Source organism: Ambystoma mexicanum, chromosome 2p (assembly GCF_040938575.1).
Source record: "Ambystoma mexicanum isolate Mex_15411 chromosome 2p, UKY_AmexF1_1, whole genome shotgun sequence".
In the NCBI taxonomy this organism is placed as follows: Eukaryota; Metazoa; Chordata; class Amphibia; order Caudata; family Ambystomatidae; genus Ambystoma; species Ambystoma mexicanum.
The window spans coordinates 105,731,981-105,753,590 of NC_090923.1; the positions used below are offsets into that span (position 1 = coordinate 105,731,981).

Genomic DNA, 21,610 nt, shown 5'->3' on the forward strand with positions numbered 1-21,610 from the left:
TGGTCATTTGCTGGTAAATCATTGATAGTCTATTTTGTATTTGCAGTATACCTGCTAAGCTTGTTTTACATTGTCCTGTTTAATAATTGCAGTATCATGCTCTTGGATTGCTTTACCATGTCCGGAAGAATGACCGACTGGCTGTTAACAAAATGATCAGCAAATTTACACGTCATGGACTAAAGTCACCATTTGCCTATTGTATGATGATCCGAGTTGCCAGCAAACAGCTTGAGGAAGAGGATGGAAGGTAGGGCTTGCCTACTTCACCATGAAATGCTTTGGATTGAAATCGTTTTATTTTTCAAAGTGTGTTTTGTTGAAACGAGTAACACTTGTTACTATTACTTAAATAGTGACAAAAATAATAAACATTGATAGTAGATCATTGTAGGTGATGAGGAATTCCCATTGTGCATGTAGAGACCAATGTATGATTAGAAGGCAGATTTTGATGGTATGATGATCACTGTGTAATGAACTCATGGTGGCAACAGTAAAGACAGACACATGTGACCACAGTTCAAGGGTGTTTATAAAACTGTATGCGGGTTGGAAAAATGCCTAATCTAAACCTAAATTTAAAATGGGAGCAAGCTACAACCATCAAATGATAAAGAAGGCGGTCCTAGTGGCGCCATGTAAAATAAAAGGCCTATACTAAGAAAAATCTATTGCCAAGCCTTACGCTAAATACAAACAAAGAGTGTGAAATAGGGTTCAAAGGAAAGAAAGAAGTGTTCATAACTAATAAGTCAGGATGCGTTAGTCTGGTTCTCCCGTCCCCAAGGTTTGAGCAAGGGACAAAGTAGGATTCCGGAGCACAGCACACGCTTGAGCTTTCCCAACACGAGCAAACAGTTTCGCTCTCAACTATGGGTCTTCGGTGGTTAAGTTTCTTTTATACAACCAGTCTCTCGCCTCTGAGGATATGATATGTCCAAAATAGTAAACAAAAGTTCCTTTTTGCTTACATGTTGGGTGATGCCTTTCACCCCTGGATCTCCCTCTTCCGGGCTCAGATCCCTAAAAAGTTCTTTATGATGTCAGGTCCTTCGTGTTTCACTCTCTTGCTTCGAGGGCCTGATATATTCAAAATAACAAAAGTTTATTTTCTACTTGTTTACATAGTGATGCTTCTTCACCCTAGGTCCCCCTCTTCTGAGCTCAGACCCCTCTCGAATGTCAGCCTCCCTCAGTTGGGTTCACAATGGCTTTTAACACAATCTTCTCTGTGCCATTCACAAATCTTAATGTCTTTTTATACCGTCCACTCTGGACATCCCTCTGTCGGGTTCACTCTTGTCAACACTGTACATTGGGACTTCAGACTGTGCCCCCTTTTCATCGGCATTCCTCTGTTGGGTTTACTCTTGCCAACTTTTGTAATTCACACAGTTCTTATGATGCGGGATTCGCTTCCCTTAGCTTTATCTTCATTTGTCGGTCAAAGACTTTCGACTGTACGGCAGATTTTACTAGACCGCCCCCCCCCCCCCCCCGTATGGCCACTTTGACCATCTTCTCGTGCCTTTCCCAAGGTCTTCTGGTAATGGTAGTTTCAATTTTAGGGTAATCGGCCAGAATCTTCTCAAATTAACACCCAAATGGTGTTTGACTCCTCTGTACTGGTTTCCCCACTCATATTTTAACAAACAGTTCTTTGTACTTTCTTCAATTAGCTGTATTGCTACTTTTGTTCAAACACCGTTTGGTTTCTTATCAGCTCTCCCTTCGACTCCCCGGCTGTGATGAACCTCTTCTTTTCCTTGGCTCTGGAGTCAAGGCCGGTACCACAGCGTACGCGTCTCCCCTTTACTTGGTTATCAGCAGAGGAGGGCCCTGTGTACCGGTGACATCTGCTGCACCACACACTGGCTATGGTTTGTGGTCTGTGTTGGTTTTACAGGTCTGGCTCGGAAAGGGCAAGGTCACTTCTCTCCTCATCACCCTCTTGGTTTGCGCTGTCTTTTTCTCCTCCTCTTGAACTGCTGGGCTGACTTAGCTCTCTCGTCGTGAGGTCTGCCTTGCTCGTATTGTGCTCTTGTGCTCCATATTTTATCCCTGCTGGGAAGAGAAATGGCTGTCAGGTGTGTGTGATTTTGGTCAGTTGCCCGACCCTGGCGTTGGAACATGTCGGGTAAATGGCTTTGCTGTTTGTCGTCGTCTTTTGCGTTGTGTGAAGTGTTTGTGTTGGAAAGGGGGCAGGTAGAGTGTTTGAGTATCCTATGGGGTAGGATGGGGAAAACGTATAAGAAGGGGGATACCGGATCTCACCCAGCAGTGTCCTGCTTCCACTCCTCGAGGGCCCTGGTCCACCCCTAGGAACTAGATCCAGTAGCTATGGCCATGCGCTGGCCACCTGGATGGCAGATCCCCTGGGACTAGTAAGTAAGGCACCTTCAGGTTTCTCAGAACTGGCACATAATAAAGTCTATATTTTTTTCGTACATCCATCCATTCTTTCACTTGATGGTATGAGGATTGCCTACATCTCCATTATTAGAGAAGGGAAGATAGTAAAAAAAATGTAGGAAGTAATTCCAGCATGAAGTAGGCAGGACAATTAAAGCACCTACATCTGAAGTGAGTAGAAGAAACCAGAAAACTGAAGGGATGTGCGAAGCAGAAACGATTGAAATGTATGTTGGGTGAAGGCTTATAAAGTATTGTCATGAACAGTAATGACAAGGATTGGTGGGAACCAACAAATGGAGTAAAGGCCAGTTTTATTATGAATACTAGGCAGGTCCAAAAAAAGGACTGACGCATTCTGGATCAGAGAAAATGGCAAGGTAGGGAAAATCTGGATAGCTGTTTCTGAGCCGGTTGGCAGACATGTGTTCCGGAACAGTTGAAATGATTGGAACACATGTCTGCCAATCGGCTCAGAAACAGCTATCCGGCCCACTGGCACCTTACTGGGTAGGACCAGTTCACCTTTCTTGAAGCTCATGGGAAAAAAACTCAATTGGCCTTGAAAAAGACTAAGGTTGAAACGCGCGTCGGCTGTGTAAAGTGTAAATATGTTAAAACTGGCACCTCTACGTCTAAGATTGTATTTCATTAGTGCTGAATAACTAAAGAAATAAAACTAACCACTTGTCTAACACTAAACAAACCTGACTCATCCATTACCTGACAAAGCTTCCATACTAACAAATACCGGACCATCGAATCCCACCAGCGCCTACAGGTCCACAGTTTGTCAAACCCCACAATTCGGTTCCCACTATAGTTCTAGAATTGATAACAACTGACCTGAGTAAAGATAAATGGAGTAAGAGGAGTCCAGGATTCTGAAGACAACGACAGGAGAAAATAACAAACAGGGAAGTTAGTATAGGTAAGTAACCCCGAACGGCACGAGGGACGCACTAGTGCTGGGTTGGTGCAGATCAGGAGAGCGTTCATGCACTAAAGAGCAATCTCACAGGAAAGTCACTCAATGTCCCAGAATCCAACAGAAGACAAAATCCATGGAAGACAGTAGGTATGTACCTGAGTACACGAGTATAGTTGAGTAGCTGTAGAGATGATCCTGATGTAGACAGCAAAATGATGTGCAGAGCGGCAACCAGGAAAGAACCGCAAGACACAGAAGAGAGCCGTATCCAGTAGCGTTCCGAGTCCAACAACCAGACGATCACGACAAGAATAAGGGAGGAGACGAGGCAATCCAAAAGTCGGGCAAAAGGTCAAAACCAGGAGTTCAGATAAGGATTCGTGTAAGGAGACACGAAGAGCAAATGGATGAAACCGCGTGTAGCTGGTAACGCTAATTAGCAGCAACGAGCCCCTTGGAAGACGGTGGTTTTATAGTCGTAAGAGGGGCGTGGCTTGCTGTACGTCTTCCACATACAAGACGTGTCAGTTGACCTGGAGTGCGTCGACGTTCGTACAGACGCCATGGTAGCTTGTACCTGGACCCTAGAGGAGCCTGTAAAGAAGTTGTATTCTGCAAGGATGCCCGCGGGGAAGTCTGAAGTGTAACACCTGGATGCGGGTTACAGAACGTTTTCAAGGAGGACGAGCTTTCGAGATGTCTCTACTGCCTTCATGAGGACAAGACGCACGTGGAGAAGGACTGTGCGTTCTGCAAGAACCTATCGGAACGGACCATAAAGGATCATCGTTCCCACCTCGCCAGCTGGCTGGAGAAGGGCCCAGCAGGTGAGAAGAAGAAAAGGTCAGAGCGGTCTTCTAAGTCCTGTGAGGGCACCCCGGCGTCGGGGGCCCCAACAGAAGGCTAAGCACCGCAAGTCCGCGGGCACCGGGAGCGCCGAACGGTCGGGCTCTTTGGCTGCCAGGCAGGGCGTGCCTTCCCTGGCACCATCGACCACGAGCCAACGCTCCGGTTCGGGGAAGAGGAAATCCGAGAACACGGATAAGCTTCTGGAGAAGCCCCGGTCGATCCTGAAGGATTCGGCCGAGGGGGAGCGAGGCTGTGACCCTCTCCCCAAGGTGAAGGCCTCAAGCGTGCCAAAGGTGGCGAAGGCCTTGATTCACCCGGCTAAGGCCACTATCGAGGGAGTCGCGGCGGCCCTGGCGAAGCCTGGGGAGGCTACACCAGTGGAGGCTATCTCGGGGCCCAGAGTTTCCCTGCCACCGCGGAGGGAATCCTCTTTCCAGCCCATCGACAAGACCCCCGTGAAGACCCCGGTGGAAAAAGAGAGGCAGGGGTGGCCGTCACTGACACGGATTCAGCCTCTGAGGAGGAATTGGTGGAAACCGCGAAGAACCTCCACGAGAGGTTCGAGAAGGTACGATCCCACGGGACGGATTCAAAAGAGGTGGTCGAAGAAAGCGACGGTGGCGCCGATGAGGCCCCAGTGGAGGAGCAGCCATCCCTCCCGTCGCAGCCATTGCCCGAGCCTCAGGACAACTCGGCGGCCATTCTGATGGCAATCCAAACCTTATGCATGGAGATAAGGACGAGATTACCACGAACCCCGGCGGACGATCCAGAACCGGGCCCGTCGAGAAGCCCTCTGAACAAGCGGAGGAGAGTTCACCCCTCCCCGCCCTTCATGCCCACACGACCCGTGGAGCCCTCATCCCCCACACCGGACCCCAGGGATGACACGGCGACGGATACGACGACGGGGAAGGATGACGACGACGACGGTGGTGACGACGGGACGGACCTTCCATCACCCCTCCCTCGGGCTTCCCCGCCCGACGAAATTGGCTCCTTTCACGACATGATCGCCAGGGCATCCGAGCTCTTCCAGCTCTGCCCCGAGGAACAGAAGGAGGGTTTCCTCTACCAACGGTGAGAGGCCAAGAGAAAGACGGTCCTCGCGGTACCGTTACTCGACGATATCTGGGACGAGGGACTTGCGATCCTGAAGAACCCGTCCACGACACCTGCCAAGAGGGACAGGTACGAGAAGAAGTACCAGGTCTGTGACGCTGCCCCTTTGTGTCTCAGGGCTCAACCTACGCCAGATTCGGTCGTCTCAGCGGCAACCAAGAAGAAGGCGGCAGGGGTGACCGCCTCAACCTCTACTTCCCCTCCTGACGGCGAGGGTAAGAAATTGGACGCCATGGGGCGACGGGTCATCTCGTTGGCGGCAACGACAATTAAGGCGGCCAATGCCTTAGCAATTGTGGCCCGTTATGACAGGGATCTATGGTACAAGATAGCCCCCCTACTGGACTTCCTACAAGAGGGCGGAGGCCCTGGAGATTCTGCAGGAAGGTAAGGTGGCGTCGGACCACGCCATAACGGTGGCAACGGACATTGCAGACACCGGGTTTCGGCAGTTAGGCAACTGTGTTTGCCTTCAACAATGAGGCTGGCTCAAGGCGACAGACTTCCGTCGGGACGTGCAGACCAGGGTTTTGGACATGCCGTTCGACGGCAACAACCTGTTTGGGAAAACAGTGGATGAGTCGCTGCAGGCCATCAAGGCCGACACAGAGACGGCCCGAGCCCTGGGAGTCCTTCAGCAACGACGGCCCTTTCGGAGCGCCGGAGGCAAACAGGGGGCCTCCAAGGGATCAGGCGGTGGCTCCTCCACGTACCACCAGGCGGACCGCTCATCGTCCCAGAAGGATTACAGAGGTTGCGGCAAGCAAGGAGGATCTCAACGTCGTCGCCAAGGAGGCCAAGCCGGCAGGGCCGCCTCCAAGCAAGATTGAACCGACCGTAGCGTCGGGCCCCCACCGATGCACCCCGGTGGGAGGCCGGCTGCCGAAGTTTATCAGTGTGTGACAGTCCATCTCCACCGACCGTTGGGTGCTGGATGCCCTGGCCACACTTTCGAATTCCAAAAGAAGTGCCCCTGCATTCCTCCTGTGACCAGGAAGGAAAATCACGTCCCTCAACTGCTGTTGGAGGTAAAGGCTCTGCTCCAGAAAGGTGCCATCGATCTCATCCCCAAGAGGCTCCGGGGCTCTGGAGTATACTCAAGATACTTGCTCGTCAGAAAGAAGACAGGCGGTTGGCACCCCATCCTGGACCTACGCCGGTTGAACACATACATCAAGGCACAGAAGTTCAGGATGGTCACTCTCCAGCACGTGCTGGGACAGCTTGAGCAGGGCGACTTGCTATCGTTGTTGGACTTGGAGGATGATTACTTCAACATCCCCATCCTAAAAGGACACCGAAGGTTCCTCAGATTCATAGTCCAAGGACGCCACTACCAATTCAGAGCTCTGCCATTCGGATTGAAGTCGGCACCCAGGGTGTTCACAAAGTGCCTAGCACCAGTGGCGGCGCGGCTGCGCCTGCAGGGGATCCACGTATACCCCTACCGGGACGATTGGCTCATCCGTGCAAGGACAAGAGAACTCACCATCGAGCACACGGCGAAGACCGTCCGCTTACTCACGAGCTGGGTTTCTCCATTAACTACCCGAAATCCCATTTGGTTCCATCGCAGTTGGCACTGGTTCTGGGAGCGAAGCTCGATACAGTGGAACGATTGGCGTCTCCATCAGAGGAAAGGACGAAGGCCATCTTAGGCAAGGTGCAGCGCCTGCTAGCCACGGACGTGGCCAGGGTGAGATCCATCAAGTCCCTTCTCGGAATGATGTCCTCATGCATCTATCTAGTGCGCCTGTGCAGGCTACGGATGCGTCCTCTACAGGAGTTCCTCGACGCCCGCTGGATGCAAGCGGCGGGCAGCTTCGAAGACAAGATCCCTCTCTGCGAGGTTTTCCGTCGAGCGATATGCGTGCACACCTCACAGCGGGCACAGACTTCCAGACCCCAGGAGACGGTGACGAGGGACGCCCCCCTGGAGGGATGGGGTGCGCACACCAGAGATCTCCCCGCAAGAGGCCTTTGGCTCCCGGAGAAGTCCCTCCACATCAACATCTTGGAGCTCTGCGCCGTGTTCTGGGCGCTCAATCGTTCCTCCCGTCCCTCAAGGACAAGGTCGTGAGGATGTTCACCGACAACACCACCACGATGTTCTACATCCGGAAGCAGGGAGGCACCAGATCCCCAGCCCTATCCAAGGAGGCCCAGGATTTGTGCCCCGGGCCGTCACCCAGGTGATGTTTCTGGTTCCCTTCCATCTGGCAGGAATAAAAAACACCATCGCCGACTCACTCAGCAGGGAGCTGCGTTCGTGCCACAAGTGGGAACTACGCCAGGATCAAGTGGATCGGCTCTTCCATCGATGGGGCAAACCACAGATCGACCTGTTCGCAACGGCGATGAACTCCAAGTGCCAGATGCTCGCCAGCAAGTTTCCCCAGCCGAGGAGCATGGGCGATGCTTTCTCGTTCCCCTGGGATGGCCTGTTCTGTATGCGTGTCCTCCGTTGCCGCTGCTGCTTCGACTCATCAGCCAGCTCAAGAGGTCCCAATGCAGGATGATCCTCGTCGCACCGGCGTGGCCTAGACCGATCTGGTTCCCGGACCTTCTGGACCTCTCGGCGTCCCCACCAGTCAAGCTGCCGACGGACGCAGATCTTCTCTCCAGAGAGGGAGGCGCCATTCTTCATCACAACCCGGAGTTGCTGAACTTGCAGGCCTGGCTCCTGCAGCCCTAGAGTGTGGAGGGTACGATATCCCGGCTGACTGCAGAGAGGTTCTTGCAAAGGCCAGGGCGTCCTCAACTCTCAAGTGCTACGGACATAAGTGGAAAAGGTTCTCTGTCTGGTGCCGTGCACAGAAGATCAACCCTCTGCGGATTACGGCACCTCAAGTGCTACCATACCTACTGTCGCTGGCCAAAGCTGGACTGGCTCACGCTTCCATCAAGATGCATCTGGCAGCAATCTCCCGATATACCAGAACTGCAGGACGGCCGTCCTTGTGGTCTCATCGACTGGTGAAGGAATTTATGAAGGGACTGTTCCGATCGTTCCCGTCGGTGAAGGCTCCAGCCCCGGCGTGGGAGCTCAACGTGGTGCTGACCAGGCTCATGGGGCCGCCATTCGAGCCTTTGCATTCGGCTCCGTTGGAGTTCCTGTCGTGGAAGACGGCGTTCCTTGTGGCCATCACCTCCACACGACGCGTGGGAGAGATTCAGGCCCTATTCTGCAAGCCTCCATACTTGACTTTTCACGATACGAGGGTGGTGCTGAGGACGCACACCTCTTTCATGCCCAAGGTGCCGTCAGGCTTCCATCTTAACAAGCCCTTGGTGTTGCCAGTTTTCTTTCCAATGCCTTCGTCGGCGGCCGAGAGGATTTTGCACTCGCTGGATGTAGCTAGAGTGCTTAAGTTCTTCGTGGACCGAACAAAGAGTTCTCGGAAGACATCACAGCTGTTTGTGAACTTTGGACCTGTGAACCAAGGGAAGGCTCTCTCGAAGGCTTCCATTTCCAGATGGCTCTCCGGCTGCATCATGCACTGTCATCGGTTGGCCAACCGACCGTTGCCCGGCCATCCGAGAGCCCATTCGACCAGAGCGATCGCTGCTACTACGGCGTTCTTGTCTGGTGTGCCCCTGCTGGGAATCTGCAGGGCTGCTATGTGGAGGTCGACGCACACCTTCATGAGATTCTACTGCGTCGACCGGGATTCCAGGGAGGAGTCCAGAGTCAGCCAAGCAGTGCTGCGACAACCTGTCGCCTGAAGGTGGGCCTGGTGAGGAGGTAAGAGTTGCTTAATGTTGAGTTTATGTAATGCTTAATGTTGAGCCTTTTGCCACCTCCCGTGGTTGTGCATGTGTGTACTGCTATGTATTCTTATATTCATGAGCATGTGAATCCATGTCAGACCCCATGCTGGAGAAGGAACAAGTTACTTACCTGTAACTGTTGTTCTCCAGCATGGGTCTGGCATGGATTCACATGCGAACCCTCCCTCCTTCCCCTCTGCGGCTCTTCACTTGGTCATACTGCCCCTTTACGTGCTACCAAATCTGAGCATGGCTGCCAGGGGAGGGGCTTAGGGAGAGGGCAGTCATTGGCTCGGGGCAGTATGACTCAGAGACCAGTGATTGGTTACTACTAAGAAAGACAGATCAGAAACGAAACTGATACGGAATTTTTCTTTACCGAGGATTCCCAGCCCGACGACGGGGAATATTCATGAGCATGTGAATCCATGCCAGACCCATGCTGGAGAACAACAGTTACAGGTAAGTAACTTGTTCCTTCTCGGGTCACTCTGTGGATTTGGCACCTTTTCTGCAGCACCAAAAATGAGGCGATTTGCCCTGTCAATCCTCTTTGCTTCTCACAGTTCCACACTCTACAGAGGGGGTTTGGGCGAGTTGGATCGGATCTCTGGATTGTCCTTGAGGACTCAGCAAAGATTTGAACTAGTATGGCTTTTCCACAATGATGTACTTGGAATGGGCAGCAGGTCTTCTGGTATTGTGGTTTCTCAGCTCTGGAAACTCACAGGACCTCGGAAGATGGCTCAAAACAGAGTATGTGGGGGGGACTGTTTGTTCCCACCAGTCAAAGGGAAGGAGTCATCCTCTTCGGAGTTCAACTGTCGCACGGAAAAAGGGGTCAGGACAGCAGTGGTCGCTTCACTGTGTTGCAACGGGTCTGCAGGCGTCTCTGGTCGTCTCCTTGTTTGGTTACTTCAGCTTCCAATGGTCGACTTGCTTTTCACTCCAGGAGCCTCACCTTTTATACAGTTCCAGCACTCGCTCCTCTGCAATCTTCCTCAGCAGTTTACAGAAAGGGTGTGTGGCTGTTCATCAGGACAGCCAGACCACCCATGGGAGCAGGCCCTAATCGAGGACTCTGGCAGACAAAGGACAGGGTGGAGAAAATTCCTCCCCTACTTCCTGCCTGCCCAGACACTCTGGAGCCTAGCCGGGGACACCCAACGGTTCCCGCCAAAGGCAAAAAAAACACGCACACACACACGCACACGCACACACACGCCCCTGAGCTGGTACTCTGATGCCTCTATTGTGCACCATCGAGGCTATGGACATAGTCTGCGGTAGAAAAATCACACAATAGTTGGTAGGACACGTCGACTGCCACCAGCCATAACTAATAGATTGTCTGTGACATAAGTCACAGGAGCAGAGAGAAGGGGGATATTAAGTATCCCCTCTGCCCTCCACAGAAGGTGGTGTCTGCCATTCTCTCAGACTATAAAGTTTTAGGAGAGATACTAAGTATCTAGCCTTAAGAACTGTAGTTACTTGAGGATAAAGAAAATAATCTCAAAGGAGATCCTAAGGGTCCCCATCAACACTGCCCATAAGGAGCTGTGTGCTGCAATAGTAACATAAGATGCCTTTAAGAGGTATGGAGGAAAAATACACTCCATAGGACAGTAAAATACAAAGGAAACCGTTCCAAAAGACCGAGCCCATAAGAATGAATGAGTGGAAAAAGGCTCCACTCATTGATGATTAAAGAAAAAGGTCCAGAAGTCCAGCATACGTGGAGGGGATGAAGCATAACTATGATAAATCTCCCTAACACACTGTTGTACTTAAGTTCAAGCAAGTAGAAAAACATGTATTCACAGTATAATATCACTTGCAATATTCTTAGAGTAGATAAACCATAGGTTTATACAGGTGAGTATGTTCAGAATATCTTTTAGGATAACACATCACTTAGTCAACCAACTTGAAACATGTGTGCAAACTTTTAAAACTCTTACTAACTTTTGTAACTTTGACCCAAGCCTGTCTTAAGAGTCCAACTGTATCTGGTAGGAGTCACTCGCAGTTCTGAGGGTTCACTGGACCAACAGTGACCATGGATTAGTCAGAAAAAAGGTGGGCAGGCAAAGTATTCTAAGAGGTTCAGGATTCACTACAGTTGCAAGTAAGTGAAAAATCTGGTTAACAAGAAGCTCAAGGTGGTTAGGGTGACCCACTGACAGATTGCCCAAAGGACCAGTATCCAAGGGCATGCGGTTTTACTGCAAGATCATAATGGGTTGTCCATCCCAATGTAACTCTATGGGGCCCTGGGAGGGTGCAATATACAAGCTATCCGCAGCCCCCAGAGTCCTCGAATCAAGCAAGCTGACTCCAGATAAGTTGTACCAGGAGTGAGGCAGTAACTTTGAAAAAAGAAGCAATTGTAGCAGGACGGTTGCAGCGGTGAGGCGACAAACCCTGTCACAGGTTTCACAATCTTGGCGACAGGAGAAGAGGACTTCGGTGGATCTGGCGACAGCTCTCATGCAGTTGATGCAGGTCTAGGAGGATGCCCTCGAAGTTGCAGGCGAAACCACACTTTGGGAGACGATTCACAAAGCAGCACAGGTTCCCAGGTATTGGGAGTTTGCAGGCCGTGGAGGTTGCAGCTCTTCCAGGGATGGTGCAAATTGTAGATCGTCTTGGAACTGGTTCGACCCACCAGTCCATAGGAGGAAGCTGTCCTCTTGAGATCTTCTCTGTCGCTTAGAAGGAGGAGGTCTGCACAGCAGCGGTTACTCAACAGGCTCTGGCGGTCGTTGGAAGTTGCTGGCATCTTGCTTCGTCCTTCTTCGGATTCTTGTGTTTCAGTGGTCGACTCAGAGTTTCAGCTCCAGGACCTCGGAATCCATCCAGGAACTCTGGCTGAGTCCACCAATCATGTCCCATGCACCATTCTTTTGGTTTTCGTTTTTTCCTTTACGCTGATGATAATCAAATTATTTTCCGATTTATATCTGGAACATGCGACCTCGGCTGTCCATTTAAAAATCTGTCTTGCTGCCGTGAGGAGTTGGATGAGCCTAAATTGGCTCAAATTGAACAGGAAAAAAAGGTGCTAGTGGTAGGCCCCTCCTCTTTTTCTTCGAGCTGGACATTGGACCATTAGCCATTGGAACTATAGCCCTTTTCCTATACCGGTCAAGACTGTACAAAATCTTGGTGAAAATCTCCACCTCCCTGTCTATGGAAACTCAAGTTCGTGCCATCTGTAGCGCCGTTTTTGCAAGTTGAAAAAGGAGCAGAAAATTCTGCTCTATATTCCTGATGAATTCCCTGCCCAGGTCATCTCTGCCATGTTGAATGGCTTTCTTGATTATTGTAATGCCACACTGCTTTCTCAGCCAGCTTACATACCTAATCAGTTGCAAGTACTTCACAATGCAGCAGTGCGGCTGGTCATGGCCATTACTTATGGTAGGCCAGAATCTTCTGCCCGACGTCAACTACATTGGTTCTCAGTTGTGGCCCGCATATAATTTAAGCGATTGGGCCTTATCCATCTGGCTTTGCAGGGTAGCGGATGCAGGGCTCTGCAGGACAAATTGACACCTTATTGCCCTGCCAGATCGTTGCAATTAGCTTCCCTGTCTCTTCATGTGGTTCCACGCTATCGATTAGAAAGCTGTGGAGGGTGTTCTTTTTCGGGTAGCTGGTCCTAAGTTGTGGAACACTCTTCCGCTGGCTCAGAGTCTCCCCTAAGCACTCCATTTAAGGTGGGGGTGTGCTGATCTCGAAGAATAAAGCACATAAGGGATAAACAAGTATCCCCTTCCTCTGCTAACTTTAGGAGCTAGTCAGGAAAATAAAGAAATGGAGCTCTAGGAGCTCCTAGCAAAACTTCACAGAAGGTGTGCTGTGCTGCTTTAATAAAATGTAGATGCCAGAAAGTTGGAGGAAAGCAGGACTCCAAATAGAAATACTAAAAAGTGGTCAAAAAGGTTTCATACCCCAGAGTAAAAGGAAGTGCAAGTGGGGAAAAGGTTTCCCTCCACTGCCTCCTCTTCTTCTCTCATTCCTGACTGACTACTATTCAGGCATGGTGCACTGCCAACAATCTCTGCCATAATGGCAGTAAGACTGAGATCCTTCTTATTGGGACCCCCTATTCCCTCCTTCCCCTCCTACTCTCTGGCCGCCCACCATGGGTCCCCTCCCCACACCCTCTTGTGAGGCTACAAATCTTCGTCATCTTCGACTCCTCTCTCTCTCCTCACATCGCAGACCTTTCCAGGAAGGCCGACTTTCAGCTGCACTCCTCAGAGGCATTCTCCCATTTCTTACCTTCCCCCCAGAAACTCAATGTCTCCAGAGCTCTGGTCCTCTCTAGGCTGGACTACTGTATCAACCTCTTCCTTAATCCGATTTATCCTCTCTTCGCCCCTTCAACTAATCCAGAATAGGACTTCAAGACTTATCCTTGGCCTCAAGCCCGGGTCCACATCTCTCCAGTCCTAAAAGCTCTCCACTGACTCCCGGTGGTTGCGAGGATCAAATTCAAGACCCTCTGCATCATCCACAAGACTTTCTGGGGCCTGGGACCACACTACATCAAACTCTCTCTCTCTAAATACCTCCCTGCCGGAGCCCTTGGGTCTTCTAGCTCCAGCTCTCTGCAAATCAGATGCTTTTCGAAGCAGATAGTGGGGTGGGGGGAATAGATCGCCCTCTTCGGCAGTATATCTCCCTCTGGAATGAGTCTGTGCCTCTGTAAGGCTTGAGCCAGATTTCCTTAAGTTCCAGAAGCTTCTCAAGACCCTCCTTTTCTCTTCTTCCTTCCCTCTCCCCTGCAATGCCCCCCTTTGCCTGGCTGCCTTGTCCCTTCTGAGTACTACAGGGTACTGGGCCCTCCTCGCCCAGTCTACCCCAGCACCCTTGTCTCCCTGATCCCACCCTCTAAACTGCACTTGCCCTTCCGGGCCCCCTTCCCCTGACTAGCCCTGGTGTGGTGTGCTTCCCTACCGAGCCTGGACCACCCCGTCCCCGCACTTAGCATGTGGTCCTCACTCCCTGCATCTTTTGGCACTTGCCCACCTGGCCTCCCCTTAGCACTTGCCTAGCCCCATTGGCTCTCTTCTTCCCCTTCCCCTGCACTTGTATACCTCCTCTCTGCCCTGCACTTACCTCCCACCCTAGCATTATCCCTTCCGCCCGACCAGCACTCCCCCTCCCGACCACTCGCCCATGCCTGACACTCTACCCTCCCCACCACTCCCCCACCCACCCGCACTTCTTTTTACTGTACTTGCACGATCCATGCATGATTCCCCCCTCTGGTCGAGTCCTCAACCACACTCCTTTCTTCTCTCCCCCATGTAGGGCTCTTTGTGTATCCATATTTTAGTCCGCTGCCTGCATGTCCGACATCTCATCCACGCTCCAGGTTATATAGCAGTTTTCCCCATTCGAATCACAAGATACCCAGTGCTAAGTGAAGTTGTGAGGGTCCTGAGGAAAATGCATTTTGATCCTGGAGGGGCGATAGGGCTTTCGATTGCTTGGACACGGGGGAGTTTGTCTGTTTGAGTACACTTACGTACATGAGTATCCAGGTGTATTACTATTTTCATTCCTACTGTATTTTTGACAGTCTTCTTGCATTGGCTCATGGCAATTCTTAGAACACAAAACCAAATAAAACTAGTACTAAGATTGCCACCAGTACTTTGATTGCATTAGCAAACCAGGAGGGGGATCCATGAGAACAGGTAATTAAACCAATTTTCATCTACAATATCATCCACCTCCTCCACCATTTTTGTGTGCAATTTTGTCAAGGTGGCTATGGCTTCTGTGAGGGTCCCATTCTCCTCCTCATGGGTGGGTATGTACGTGTAGCAAGAATGCCCGATCTTTGCGCACACGCACCCCTCCATGGTGTTACCAGATCGAGAACGTACCTGTTTTGGAGGGTCATGAGTCTTATTATCCTCAGCTCATCTCTTATGGCATTAAAGCCTTTCGCTGTTGTTTGTCTGCAACAGCTCTCATTGGGTAATTTGCAACCATTTTGCATTAGTATTATCTTGCATCCCGGCTGTAAAGGGGATGTAAAAAACATCTTGGTTCTAATGATCAGTTTATGCTCGTCTGGTATGGCGTCCTATGCCTCTTCCATCTTCATTGAGTTGCAGTTGTTCCTCTTCATGCGTGCAAGTGTGAGGGACCTCTTAGGTCTTGTGTGTAAGTTCATTTTGGGGAAATCGCCAATCTGCACTGCACTGTGGGGTACCACCAAGGCTAGTGCGCTTATTATTACCAAGGCGGACAGGCTTCCCCAATGTGGGGTAAGTTGCATGTAGGCTTTTGGAACCACAGGCCCAATAGTGGTCCATTATCGTGGTTATTCCTACTTTCATGCCTGGTACGTTGAAAATATGCCCACACTTTGGATTTGTTCCAACACGCACTGTCATTATTTCTGAAGCACAGGTGGCATCTTTCAAAAGTATTATGGTTACTGGTCCTCTTTCATCTTCTACTTGCGTGGTGGAGAGAGTTATTCTCCAGGACTCTGCCTGAGCGCATTAAGGAATACGTACACAGGAAGACCAAGAAGCAAGAAGGTAGGCATACTCTTCTCAAAAGCACCTTGCAGGGGCGACTACTTCCCGGGGAAGCATGTTGACGGGAGGGGGTCAGTCAGACCCTCGCACCAGCAGGAAAGACACTGAGACTCTATTGTTGCTACACCGGAGGGGGCGCCTTCTATGCAGCGCAGACAGCACTACCAGCCCACGCATGAGGTGCAGGATGGGGCAGAGCCGATGCATGCAGGCCGAGCGCAGGCCAGTGTCAGCCACGGTCCTCGTGCAGAAGGTGCAGACAAGATGGCGGCCAGGCCGGATCCCCAAAGGCTGGAAACGATCCCTACAAGGACAGCGGCCCGCCAACAGGGTGAACCGCAAAGTCACAAACCTATGGCAGGGGCGGATTGGGTTCCTATGACTCCGGTCACTTGGACCACTTCATATCCGACCTTCACAGGGTAAACTTGGTACAATGAGGGAATGTACTCGCAAGGTGGGGGCCGGCAACAGGCCTTTACGCAACTGCAGCCGGAGCAGGACCACTCCCAGCCCACCTGCAAGGAACATCTCTTCAAAAGGTTTGTGTCCCTTATGCGGTCTCTGCAGATGGGCAACATTCTTAAGGGCATAATTCAGAACTCTGCAATATCTTAAATTCAGGACAAAAAGGGCCTTATCCCTAAATAGCATTTGCCTTGAGGACGACCCTGTGGTCGAAAAACGTGTCGGCTGTGATAACTAATAAAAATCTCCATTCACGATTCTGGATGGAAATTTCTTCACTTCCCTTAGGACACTGAGATTTGAAATCGAAATGGAGTGTTCATTTGCGCAGCTTGACTATACACCTTCCAAACTTTATTTCAATCATTTTGGAGGAACTTAGGGGAACCTCCCGTGTACTATTTACAGCATGGAACAACATGTTAAACAAGGAAGTTAAGCGCACCCCATTTTTGTCACTTTCCCCTTTCTCATCTTTTACATAATTCAGAACATGCTGCTACCCACACCGCCACCTCAGCCGGTGCCTGCGCAGCCTGCACCTCCTCCACCACCGCTGCCCGTGTCTCTGGTAGCTTCGGTCGCAGTGCAGATGCCAGCTCCAGTGCATATAGATACTGCTAGCAGGGCAATCTGCATGGCGATGGGTATGTGAAGGACGGTCTAGCTTAAGGTGACCAGGTTCAACCCTGACGTTCAGGACAGAATCCATGACCTGCCTTTCGAGGGCGGCGACTTGTTACATTCCACCACGGACGAGGAACAAGATAAGAAGAGCAGTTCGCAGACTGCCAATTCCCTGGTCATTCTTGCAAAAACCTTTGTACTGGCCACTCTTGCTCAGACACAGGACGGTCCTTCAGCGGTTTCCAGGAACACTGGGCGAGGCAACTGGTATTGGTTGCTCAGCCAACAGCCCAGAAAACACCAGAAGTCTTCGCACAAGGGCTTCTTTCAGTCCTCCTCCCAGTCATCTGCCTCTGACCCAAAGAAGCAATGACTGCTCGTTTCAGATCACAGCACCTCAGTCGGGGGCAGTTTGGCCATGCACAGTCGAGCTTGACGTGCACGCTTTACAGACTCATTGGTGATTTTGGTAGTCTCCTCGGGCTTCCAGCATCTCCTACCATCCCTACTCCCACCCTCCCATAGATCGGGACTCCTTCATTCTTAGCAGAGATACGTTCCCTTGTGGATAGCGATGCAATGGAGGAGGTTACTCTCCCTCAGCAGGGGGCAGGGCTTTTACTTCTGCATCTTTGCTATTCAAAAGAAGATTTGGGCCTGCAAGTGGTCCTAGATCTTTCCTTCCTGATTTGGCAGAAGTTCAAAATGGTGATGCCAGCTCTTATAACGGAGAGCTACCAGAGTTGTCCGCAGTTCGCTTGCTGGGGGCGAAGAGGGCACAGCTCCCTCAGGTACGCGCTGCAGATCCCCTGGGACGGGATGTCGGCGAATGCATTTCCTCCTACCCCCCCCCCCTCATCCACAACGCTGTTTGCAAGATCAGTCAGACCCAGCAACACTGTCTCATTCTCATAGCGCGTCAGTTGCTGGCAAGGCCCTGTTTCTCAGACCTTCGACAGCTGTCAGTCGAGCCAGATGTTCCTCTCCCATTGGGGAAGGGCCCACTTCTGGCACAGCAGGGGGGAGCAGTCCTTGACCCCTGATCGGAGAGGCTAGCCCTAGCAGCCTGGTACCTGAGAAGGTAACTCTTCAACATCTCCAGCTGTCTCTGGACAACCTGGAAATCATCCAGGGAGCCAGGAGTCAGGCTACACAAAAACGGTACAAAAGCAAATGGGCCAGGTTCTGTTTCTGCTCCAAAGAAAAAGGAGTGGACTAAATCGGCATCACATAACTTGGGACACTGTTTAGCCATAGTCCTATTCAGGGGCTTGAACATAACTCGCCATGAAAATGTGGCTGGTACCTGATCAGACTATCTGGTTGTGATATTTTCCATCTATATCGATCTTGCCAGTTCCTCAAAAGGTACTCCAAAAAACATGGTCCTGTCCCGTAGCAAGAAGGCCCTTGATGCAATTACAGGACCACAATTACCTGCAGAACAGCTTTCTCTGCTGATAAAGACTTTGTGAAATATTACCAGACTAATATATCACCTCTAAAGAAGTGTTGCGATGCAAAGGCTCCCCTGGAAATAAAAAAAAATCAAAGTAAAAATAAGAACAATCCCTGTTTTTCATTTTCCCTAAAAGAACTCAGCAAAACTATCGTAAGAAAGAAAGAAACTGGTAAAAAACTAAAGATACATCCTCGCCAAAGTGCAGAAATGGCACTAAGCGCATATGAACGGATGTACGTTAAAAAAAATATCCCAAAAGATTAAATTACAAAATCACGGAGCCCACTTGCCAGTATTTTGTGATTTGATTGGGATTTCGCCTGTTTGTCCCTGCACTGCCTATAATGTATGCGGGGGACACCCCCGCAACCCCTGCAGCCCATAATACCGAACTGCAGGACACCCCTGCAAACCCTGCTCCCCTGTTTGGTATTAATCTACTATGCCGAATGCACACTAAACGTGCATTCGGCATTTTAGATTCTCTTTTCGTTCATTACCATATAAACAGGGAATAGTGCTGACGAAATCAGTTTCTCAAAAATCAAATTGAATCAGCAAAGACTCGACCTAAGGTACTTTTTTTCCTTACATTACCAGCATGTGCATCACTTAAACTGCCCCTTCTTGCACTATGGCAAATGAGTTCAATGCTTTCTTTAACAACAAGGTTAACTCTATTCGCATGAACGTTGACTATCCAACTATACCTGCCTCTATTTTTATCCGGGTTCAAAAGCCGCAAATTATGTGAACTTTCCCAGTATCTCGCTTTTCATGTTCACCCGTAGACCCGGGTGGACATTGAAGCTATGATTCACAAACGTAAATTGCAAATATGGCCCCATTCCAGTGAAGCATGCCCCTGCTCTTAAATATTTCATGACTGACTTTGTGAACGCATCCCTAGTACAAGGTAATGTACCATTAGAATTAAAGAAAACTTTCCTCACGCCTTTACTAAAAAAAAAAAATACAATGATTCATCAGGTCTTGGCAAACTACCGTCAATCGATGGTCTGCCATGGCCCTCTAAGATCCTGGAAAAGATCGTCACCACGCATCTGCACCTTCCGGTCTGGCTTTAGGCCCAGGCATGGAACGGAGACAACCCTGGTTGGTTGTTGGGATGATATTCTTAGAGCTGCTGATTGAGGTGATTTGAGCATGTTGCTCATGCTCGATTTATCAGCGGCCTTTGACACGGTTGATTTCGGTCTTCTGCTTGCCAAACTCTCCGATGTCACCCAGGTTTCGGAGGGTGCACTGCAGTGGTTTTCTTCCTTTTCAGAAAATCGGTCACGAGCAGTTAAACTTGGGGGCTCTTAATCAGATGATCTCCGGGTTCTATGTGGAGTTCCCCTGGGGTCATCATTTTCGCCAATATTATTTACTATCTACCTCAGACCTCTGATGGAAATTTTTTCAAGGTTTGGATTGAATTACCACTCTTAAGCGGACGATACGCAAATCTATGTACGATTTAAAAGCTGTACTGGATGCGACTGAACGTATTTTAGCCTGTGCTTATGCAATCAGAAGTTGGATGATTGCATGTAAGCTGCAACTTTATCCGACTAAAACAGAGGTCATAGTGTTTGGACCAAAACACCTTAGGAATTACTATGATACCAGCCTCTAGCCCGTCATTTTTGATGAAGCCACATCTTTCTCAGGTAAGGTAAAAAATCCTTGCCTGTATCTGGCAAGCATCTTTGGGCTGCAATGCTCGTGTGTCTGAGGTCGTTAAATCTGTTTTTTTTTATCAACTCAGGCTTCTAAAACCTATCCTGCCATTCATCTCTGAACCGGACCGTGCTGTGGCCGTGGGGACGATGGTAAACTCCAGACTTGACTATTGCGGCACATTGCTTCTGGGTGCACCAGAAAGTCAACTTCAACGGCTTCAGGTGGCCCTGAATGCCACTGCCAGACTGATATACAATCTGCCAAAATCTGTTCCCTTCTCCACTTATTGGAGGAGATTACACTGGTTGCCGGTCCGTAGAGAATTGAATTTAGACTATTGTGTCTTATACACCAGAACAACCATGGAACGGCACACAGGTATTTGGTGTCAAAAATAAAGCTTTCTCAGCCTCTGCAAGCTCTGCGCTTATCTGGTAAAAAGTTGTTGTTTGTTCCCTTCTCTCACTGAACTTCCTGTGGTGACCGCTGCTTCTCTATCAGGGGCCCCTGTCTATGGAATATGCTTCCAATTGACTTGCAGAATACCTGCTCTATTGCTTTTTTTGGGGAAAAACGTGAAAACACATTTGTTTCAGCGATTCGTGGCTAAGCCGCAAGTGGGCAAAGACACTGAATATCAGAACCTAGATGCAGACTTCTGCTTGGTTCCTGAGGGATAAGCGCGGTACAAATACTAAATCAAATCAGAGTAACAGGGATGAGAAATAGTTTGTATCAAATGAAAGGGTAGGAGGACAGATAAAGCTCAAATTAGATGGACAGGGCATGGATGATTTTAAAGAAAGAGAAGGGAAGTTGGAGAAATTAAGTGTTACTCACCGGAATAACTAACATACTACTAGTCTATAGTCCCCTTTCTTCCATACTGTACGAGCGTCCCTCGCTGGGGATGGGAACAGAACCTTTTTCACAAGAAAAATAACACTTTCCCTTTATATGTATACACACGATGGGGCACGGCCCCGGGAGCTTACACTCCCTTAACCCAGCCCACCGGCACCACACCTCAGTCCCCTTTTACGCATCGGCTGTATTAAGCTGCTCAACTTCTCTGCTCTTTATTAGGGGGAAGGATGGTGGGAAGTATGGAGGAATGGGGACTATGAACTAGGAGTATGTTGGTCACTCCGGCGAGTAACACTTATTACTCCTACGTCCAGTCCCCTTTCCTCCATCCTGTATGGTCGACTACCAGTGATATAACCGCCCTGGGGAGGAGAGCTTGCCGAATTTAGTTAACAATGATAGATCATGAGCTGCCAATAGTAAATTCAGCCTTAACCAGTCTACATTAGTAGAGACATTGCACCAGACATTGAAATCCCCAAGAATTTTAAGGCCGGGCCATTGTAAGGCTTCTGACCAAAGATACAAATCTAACTTCTCAAAAAACGAGCCCATCGGACCTGGTGGTCGATAACATAGGACCTAAAAGGAATTGTTGGCTGGGATGCCTAGCGTACAGGCAAAAACCTGAGCTTCCTCATCCCATTTGAGGCCATGAAAATTCAATATTATAAATGTTGATTTAAAAAGAAATGGTAATCCTCCCTCCCCCTTTCTTATGCTCCCGGTTTTCAAATTTAATTGGGGGTGGGTGGTAGTGTCGTCTTCAGTGGGAAGGCTGAAGAGTATGGCCGAGTGGGCAAGGTGCCAGTGTAGTGATGCACTCTGGTGAGC

At 49.9% G+C, this 21,610-nt stretch overlaps 1 protein-coding gene across 1 annotated transcript in view; it reads left to right on the top strand.

Moving 5' to 3' along the window:
- Nucleotides 1-21,610, top strand: part of COPG1 (COPI coat complex subunit gamma 1) — a 569,339-nt gene that overhangs the window by 110,871 nt on the left and 436,858 nt on the right. Inside the window, exon 9 of the mRNA XM_069643344.1 lies at nt 93-250. Coding sequence (XP_069499445.1) covers nt 93-250 — 158 coding nt within the window. The remainder of the gene's footprint in view (nt 1-92; nt 251-21,610) is intronic.